This window comes from Myotis nattereri (genome assembly GCF_964212035.1).
Source record: "Myotis nattereri genome assembly, chromosome: 4".
NCBI lineage: Eukaryota > Metazoa > Chordata > Mammalia > Chiroptera > Vespertilionidae > Myotis > Myotis nattereri.
Window position 1 is genome coordinate 976068 of NC_138079.1, and position 8207 is coordinate 984274.

Consider the following 8207-nt stretch of genomic DNA (forward strand, 5'->3'; position numbering starts at 1 on the left):
GTATGAGCGTCACGGGTGAGTTGTAAAGGTGGCTTCAGCATGATTGTGTTGGTCATGTCTCATTTGGTAAGAAGACAGGTTTGAGTGTCTGCTGTGATATGAGCCTGGGACGTCCCTCCCCCCCAGACCCTTTGGCTACCAGGCGTTTGCCGCAAACTCCCTGACGCAACAACCCCTGTAAAGCCAGTCGCCACAAACAGCAGTGTCCGTGGTGTTTTGTTTGAGGCGGCGGGGGTGGGGGGGTGACTAGCTACTTTTTTAAGAAGCCAGACTAACATGGAGAAGAGTCATGAGAGGAAATAGAAACCCTGTTCTCTTTGGTGATGGACTGTGAATAGCAGTGACGGGGACAGGCCTGCTCCACCTCCTCTGTGCTCCTGGCTCTGTGGTCACACTGAGAGGCGGCCATGCCCCAGGCAGGGCAGCCACAGCCTCGGTTCAGTTGCCATTGAATACACGCGGATGGTCACGTGGGGCCTTGGGAGCAGGCTCCTCCGCGGGCGAGGGCAAGGCTTTTGTTGTCCTGATGCCACATCAGCTGCAGGCTGATACTTTTTTAAAATATATTTTATTGATGTCAGAGAGGAAGGGAGAGGGAGAGAGAGATAGAAACATCAATGATGAGAGAGAATCGTGGACCGGCTGCCTCCTGCACACCCCCCACTGGGGATCGAGCCCACAACCCGGGCCTGTGCCCTGACCAGGAATCGAACCCTGACCTCCTGGTTCATAGGTCGATGCTCAACCACGGAGCCACGCCGGCCGGGCCAGCCTGATACTTTTATGAAGTAGAATAAAAACGTGGGGGTGTGGTATTTCTGTAAAAGTTGCTAAACACTTTCCGTTCCTGGACTCGGCTCGCTGAAGGGAATAGCACAGTCCGTGGCCAGGCCCTGCCCCCTCGTGGCCCCAGCGCTCACGGTGCATAAGGCATCCCACCTCACAAACGTGGGCGCCGAACGTGGTTTTAACACGACTCTCTCTCGCTTGGGCTAGAACTTCCTGGACAACTTCCCCAGCACTGACGTCCTGTCCTTCGTGGCGCGGATCTTCCTGCTCTTCCAGATGGTGACCGTGTACCCGCTCCTGGGCTACCTGGCTCGGGTCCAGCTGCTGGGCCACGTGTTCGGGGACCCGTACCCCAGGTGAGGAGGGCTCCCCCACCAGCAGGCGCCCAGGGCCGGGCCGCGGGGCCAGTGACGGCCGCCTCTGCAGGCCTTTGCCGATGAAATGTCACTGAGGACATGTCGCGGCCCTTCTCCCTGTGGAGCTTTGGCAATAGAACTCCTTGTGCAGAGTCAGTGCCGGTGGCTCCTCCCGGTGATGGGTGAGGGCTGTGCCGGGACAGTGACCCCCTGACGCAGCTGCACTGACCCGGACGCCGCGGGAAGCTGGAGGCAGAGACCCTGGGCGGCCTCCCTTGAATGAGGCGATTGCTGTCCACTCAGTTACCACAGGCGTGAGCTTTCACACGCGGCCGCTGCCGTCGAAGGCGAGGCACCGAGTCAGTTTAGGGTCTTTGCCTGCGTCACCGCGCTCTCGGCCTCTCACTGGTGAGGAGCTGTGAGGCTCAGGCTCCCGGGACGTCCGTGGGCCCTGGGTCCCCTGCTCGCTCGCTCAGACTCATCACAGCCATCCTACTAACCAGTCCCGAGGCCTGCCCTGTGTATTGGGAATACGTTATCTTAAAAGAACTTTTGGATAAAATTTGACCAAAAAGATCATGTTTGCAGTAACCAACAAACAAATGGTCTAAATCAGTTCTTCCTTGAGGTGGGCGGCTGCGGTCTGTCCTCCGTTAAACAAGGAACTCGTTCTGAATGTGTTGGTCATAAACCATAAACTTCTAAAAGCAGGAGCCGGCAGCCGGTGCTGGCGGTGCCCGTCCGGGAGGCGGGTTCGGAAATGTGAGTCGGGTGCCGCCGTGTGTGCCCGGCTGCATTCACAGGCCCCGGGACGCAGCGCTGCAGGGAGGCCAGAGGGAAGCGTCCAGGCGCATGCGCTGGCCCTGCTCGCTGCCGCCACCTGCCTGGGGTGGGCTGTGGGCATGTGTTTCCTTCTTGGGAAAGGCCTGGCATTTCCCTTGTGCTCACAGGACGTTCTGCCCCCACCGCCAGCGCCACACGGGCGTTACCCCAGCGACAGCCCTCCGAGGACGGCCCTCCGCAGACGGCGCCTTCAGAGCCAGCCCTCTGGCGGGCCCTCAAGCATGTCAGACTCGCGGGCGGCGGGCCGCGTGCCTCCTTTATTTCCGCCGCGGGTCTGACATGCTTGCACACGCTTAGGGTTTACTGAGGACCCAGGAACTCCAGTGTGTATCTGTCTGTATTTAACACGCAAGAAAGTAAGACCAAGAGATTTAAAAATATTAACTTCTTTAAAAAGCGCTAATCAAACCACTACTTAACATCAATAACATGTTTATGAACGAGAGCTATTTCCAAAGCAACTTCCGTTTTCATATTTCCAAACGCTTTAATGCCTGAGTTACGATCCTTGGGTTCTCTTAGCTCCTTCTGAATTCAGACTGTTGTGCCGTGTTGTGTTTGTGTAACTGTATGAAGACAGCGCGCCTGCACACAGACACGCAGGGGACCCCGGGCCCGCCTCGGGGCCTTTTCAGGGCTCGGGGAGCTCTGCCCTGGTCCTCTGCCCGCCTGGCCAGGGGCAGTTCCTCGGACGTCAGCTGTGTCTGACGCTCCGTCACCTGGACCCGCTGTCTGTCCTGTGGACGTTTCTCCGCGCCCCCCAGGGGTCTGTGACCGCGTGTCTAGTCGTGTGCACGGACGGTTCACCGGGTTCCCGGATCCTCCAGGTGTTGGCACACTCACTAGTATCACCGCCGGGGCCGCCGGCAAAGGCTCCGGGGGCGATCACCGGCCCTGAAAGTCCTCGCTTGTTCCGGAAACTCCATTTGGTCATTGGCCACACAGACCACCAGTTGTTTTCCTTGACATGACAAGTGTCATTCATTTCCAAGAGTGCCCGGCACATGCCCGTCGGGAGACCTCGCCTGTGGCCCTCAGTGAGTGACAGTGCTGCTGGGGGAAGGCGAGGTGTCCCGGCCGGGCTCCCGGCTCCTTGCCCGGGACACCCTGGTCTCCGGTGGCGGGGGCCTCAGATGTGCCTCCTGTGGGACGCCCAGAGAGAAGGTGTGTGCCCAGCCGAGTGGCACAGCTGGTAACCTTGGCTCCTGGCCCCGGGCACTGCCACAGCCTTTCTGAGGGTCTGGCACCGAGGAGCAGGTGGGACCCGCACAGCCCCCGCCCGCCCAGGCTGCGGCCGCACTCTGCCCTCCGTCGCTTTGCAAAGCAGTGATGTCTGGTGTGCTTATAAAAATAGGCTCACCTCGGGGATGTCCCGAGGGTGCTGGGAACTCCCCCGGGTTGTGGTTGCACTTGGAGAACCACCACTTCGGAAAAGACACACATTCGTTTCCTTTCGTGACACGAACACAGAAGTAGCGAAGCCCCCTCCCCCCCACATCTCCCCCCGGAGCGATTCTGGGGCGGAGTCTGGGGAGGAGTCAGAGCGGAAACCTGGGCACCTTTGTCGTTCGTTCACTGGGTGTGTGACTCACCGCTTCTTTGTAGGAATAACTTTCTTATTTTTAAGTCTGTGATCATTATCGGGGATTAACGAACCTCTGACAACTTGGGCTCAAAGCTGCGCCCGTACCTCAGCTTGCGTTTGAGAGTGAACGTGCTGGGAAATGGAGTTGTTTGTTGAGCATCGGGTCTCATCCACATCATTCTTATTTGTGTCCAGATTGACTCCCAGACCCTGTTAGCGCCTGGTCCATGGACTTAGCCGGCATTCTGTTCATGGTAAATGCTGAGCAGCCTCAAGTGGCTGAGTCTGAAAAATAAAATCCTGCCCATTTTCCTTTGTCCTCAGTTTAATGTATCTAATTATAAAAGTAAAATAAACACCTTAAAGACATGGTAACATACAGACTATTTGTTAAACATAGAAAACAGGAAAAATGACCCCAGATCCCAAATCTTACAGAACCACCATTGCCCGTGCAGTCCTCCCTCTGACGACGCCCGGCGGTTTCGGGGTGCCCGCTGTCACAGTCCCGCCGGCTCTCCCACGTGGCCCAGACGGTGTGTGCCATCTGGGTGCCAACGAGGAGGGTTCTGAGATTTTCATTGGGCTCCGTCTGTCTAGGGCACTGCTGTTCGTCACGGCCCTCGCGATGGGACAGCTGTTTGTCACGGCCCTCGCGATGGGACAGCTGTTCGTCACGGCCCTCGCGATGGGACAGCTGTTCGTCACGGCCCTCGCGATGGGACAGCTGTTGTCAGGATTTGACTGAGCGGGACTGCGGGTGGGAGCGTGGCCTCTGACACGGCGGTGAGGGCGGGCCCGGCGGCAGCGCTGCCTCTGCCTCCGCGGGATGTGACCGTCATGTTCCAGACGTTCTGATTTTAGACACGTTAACGGTGAAGGGTGTTCTCGCATCAGTGGTGATAATGTGCCTGTTTTATTTTTGTTTTTCCCCCCGAAACGCATCACCTAGCATTTTCCACGTGCTGGTCCTGAATCTGATTATTGTGGGAGCTGGCGTGAGCATGGCCTGTCTGTACCCCAACATCGGCGGGATCATAAGGTACTACTGGGGCTGTGTGCTTCGGGGTGCTCTCTGCGGGGGGCTGTGTGCTTCGGGGTGCTCTCTGCGGGGGGCTGTGTGCTTCGGGGTGCTCTCTGCGGGGGGCTGTGTGCTTCGGGGTGCTCTCTGCAGGGGGCTGTGTGCTTCGGGGTGCTCTCTGCGGGGGGCTGTGTGCTTCGGGGTGCTCTCTGCAGGGGGCTGTGTGCTTCGGGGTGCTCTCTGCGGGGGGCTGTGTGCTTCGGGGTGCTCTCTCCTGGGGGGCTGTCCCAGTGTTGCTGCTGTTTGATTGTGTGAGATTGCAGGGTTTCATACGGGAACGTGCACGTTCTGCTGTCGCTTACGTTTCGTCTTCCATTCTCCTTTCCAACTAGAGTTGCCAGGGCCCCTGAGCTGTGGGCACTGCCCGTTCTTTCTCTCGTTGTTGTCTGCTGTGGCCCTTTCTTCTCACCCGAGTGAAAGTGATGTCTCATCCATGTTGTATCATGTCTTGGGCACCCGGAAGGTCTCTTACGGGCCACAGCTGCGCCCTGACTTTCTGCTCAGGAACATGGTCCAGGGAGAACGGTCCCAGTAGGAGGTGAAGGAGGAGATCTGACTGCGGGGGGTGGGCACACGGTACAATATACAGACCTGGAAACATGGAAACCCACACCTGACACCTATGTGTTCACGCTGACCAGCGTCACCCAATAATTCAATTAAATAAAAAGAACACAGTCCAGTGTCAGCTGTCATCAGAAAGGAAGAGTCCAGGTCCCAGAGGGCTCTTTCCTTCCTATTTCCCCAAAGACATTGTGACGTTTGGGGAAACATTGAGTGATGGGGAATCGTGGTGACCCCGAACCTACAGAAAGCAGGGCTGAGTCACTGTCCCAAGGACCTTCCCCGAGAGCGGCGAGCAGCACGCTGCCTGTGGCCACACGGACAGGTTCCGAGTGAACTGTTGCTAGTGAGCTGGAGGCAGTGCCGTTCCACAGGCACGGGTGTGGGCGTGTTGTGTACCTTTGATATCGATGCTGAACGCTGCGAGGTGGTCATCTGCTCACCTTTAAGGAGATGCACACAGCCCCTCACACACGCAGATGCCTAATCCTATATAATGAAAGGCTAATATGCAAATCGACCAAACGGCGGAGAAACCGGTCGCTATGACGCACACTGACCATCAGGGGGCAGACACAACGCAGGAGCTGCCTCCTGGTGGTCAGTGTGCCAGAAGCTGGGCTCACGGCTGGCTAGTGCAGCGGTGGTAGAGGGAGCTTCTCCCTCCTCCGCGGCAGTCGGACATCCCAAGGGCTTCTGGACTGCAAGAGGGTGCAGGTCGGGCTGAGGGACCCTCCCCCCCCCCCCCCCGCCAGTGCACTGATTTCATGCACCCATGCACTGGGCCTCTAGTTAGTTTATAAAAGATCAAAGGGAGAGAGCCCGTCTCCAGATGTTCCTGAGGAAGTTGCCCGGGTTCGCGGGATGAGTAACTCTCTCTGTCGAGCAGATGCCGTAAAGACGAACAGGAAATAATGGCTTATAGTCACTTAGCAGGTAAAATGATTGGAACGCCAGTGCGTATGTCAGCAACAATGGAGCCAATGGGCCTGCTGCCTCCGACTGGGGAGGGTGAATTACGCTGTCGTCACCTTTCTTGTAAAGCAGAACAGGCGAAGTGCAGGGTGGCTCTTCACCCCAGGCGTTTCCCTTCCAGGTACTCGGGAGCCGCCTGCGGCCTGGCCTTCGTGTTTGTCTACCCGTCCCTCACCCACGTCCTCTCCCTCCGCCAAGAGGGCCGCCTGACGTGGCCCTCGCTGCTCTTCCACGCCCTCCTCATCGTCCTGGGCCTGGCCAACCTGGTGGCTCAGTTCTTCATGTGACACTCCTGCCACGCCCGCTCTCCACCCCGTGTGCCAGCCACCGCAGCGCCAGCCAACACCACGGAAAACCTGAGAACAAGGGCAACAGCCACCCACTCGCCCCTGAGCCGCGTGGCTCCGTGCGGGGAGGGGACGGTGGGAACGCTCTGCCTCCACCTGCCTCCTGTCACTCGCCTCCTCGCTCTCACTGAGTCCTGGGCGGGAGGCGTGCCCTTGGGAACGTCACGCTGTGGTGCTTTTAGATGTGAGGTGGGCGGTGCGTTTGGTGACAATGAAGACTCTCAGGTGTCCCCGCAGGGACTTGGCTGTTCCAGGGCTCACTGCACTCCCTGCCGTTTTGTCACCTGATAGACGATGGTTGCAGTTTGCCTAAACCTTTACTGTTTGGGACAGTAAACCAAATACCTCATTTTCTAAAAAGAAGTCTCCGTGGCATCAGTGTTAATAGACTGAATTTTTAACCATGAAAAAAGAAAGAAAAAGAAAATGTCTCGAGGCCTCACGGCCACGAACTTTATACAAAATAAATGAGCTCATGGAGTTTGTTGCTGTCTGACTTCTCTTTTGTTTCCAATCTGGTGACTTAGATCAAAATTCTAGTTCCCCAAAGTCGAGTGTGATTGCCCCATCGCCCGGGGGGTGGGGGGTGTCTTCTGCCCTTGGGAAGAGGGTCAGGGCAGGGCCAGCGAGAAGAGGGGAGGAAGCAGAGCCACAGGCCCCAGGGGAGAAGGGCTGGAGGAGGGAGGTCTGCCTCCCAGTGTGGTTCATTCCCACGGGCAGGGCTGGCTCTGGGTGAGGGTGCCTGCAGGAGGAGACCCCCACCCGCTTGTGTCACTGGCGGCGTATTTCGGCGAAGCCCTCACCTCGTCCACAGGCGCAGACGTCCACCGAGGACGGTTCCCCAAAGCGCTTGTGTAAAAGGTCTCACTGGGAACGTGCCCAAGCAAACACACAAGCAGACGGTCACAGGCTGACACCCCCGAATGCCAGCCCCGGATTTAGTAGCGATGAGAGGCGGAACCTGCTCTACGCACCCGTGTTCCCTTCCCCCAAGATACTTGAAGCCACTTGGTCGGTTTGTCGTTTCACCTCCACAGCCTTACGAGGCGCTCACAAGCCTCTGGACGGCTGTACCTGGCGGCGGAGGCAGTCGGGGAGGGGTGGTGGCAGGACCTGCGGGAGAAGCGGGTGGGTAGAGGTGCCCCATTTGGGTCTGGCTCTGTTGACCTGTCTCAGCACAGGTGACGGGAGCACGCATGTCTGTGCTGGGCAGTCCCTGCTCCGCGCTTCCGTCTTGTCCGTCAGAGCCCTGGGAATCGGACGCCGGGGGCTCCTTGAGTCTCGAAGACTCGATCCCTGCTCACCCCAGTGGCCTCTCTCATCTCTGAAAACGAGTTTTCAGCTCTGGCTGGTTTTGCTCGATGGTTAGAGCATCAGCCCGAGAACTGAAGGGTCCAGGTTCGATTCCCAGTCAAGGGCATGTACCTGGGTTGCTGGCCCAGGTCTGGGCATGTGCAGGAGGCAACCAATTGATGTGTGTCTCTCACTTCGATGTTTCTCTCTCCCCCTCTCCCTTCCTATTTCTCTAAAAACCAGTAAAATATTTTAAAACTAAATCTATAATAATAAAAGCATAATATGCTAATTAGACCAGACATCCTTCCGGACGACCTTCCTGCTGAAGCAGGTGCCCGAGGGAAGCCGGTGCCCCAGCCAGGGGAAGGAAG

General features: G+C 57.7%; 1 protein-coding gene across 1 annotated transcript in view; it reads left to right on the plus strand.

The window, feature by feature from the left end:
• The window catches only part of SLC38A9 (solute carrier family 38 member 9), a 46169-nt gene extending 39146 nt beyond the window's left edge, over window positions 1-7023 (plus strand). The window contains exons 13-15 of the mRNA XM_081089691.1: window positions 997-1145; window positions 4526-4615; window positions 6315-7023. Of these exons, the coding sequence (XP_080945817.1) occupies window positions 997-1145; window positions 4526-4615; window positions 6315-6480 (405 nt within the window). The 3' untranslated portion in view covers window positions 6481-7023. The remainder of the gene's footprint in view (window positions 1-996; window positions 1146-4525; window positions 4616-6314) is intronic.
• Window positions 7024-8207: the final 1184 nt, after the last annotated feature.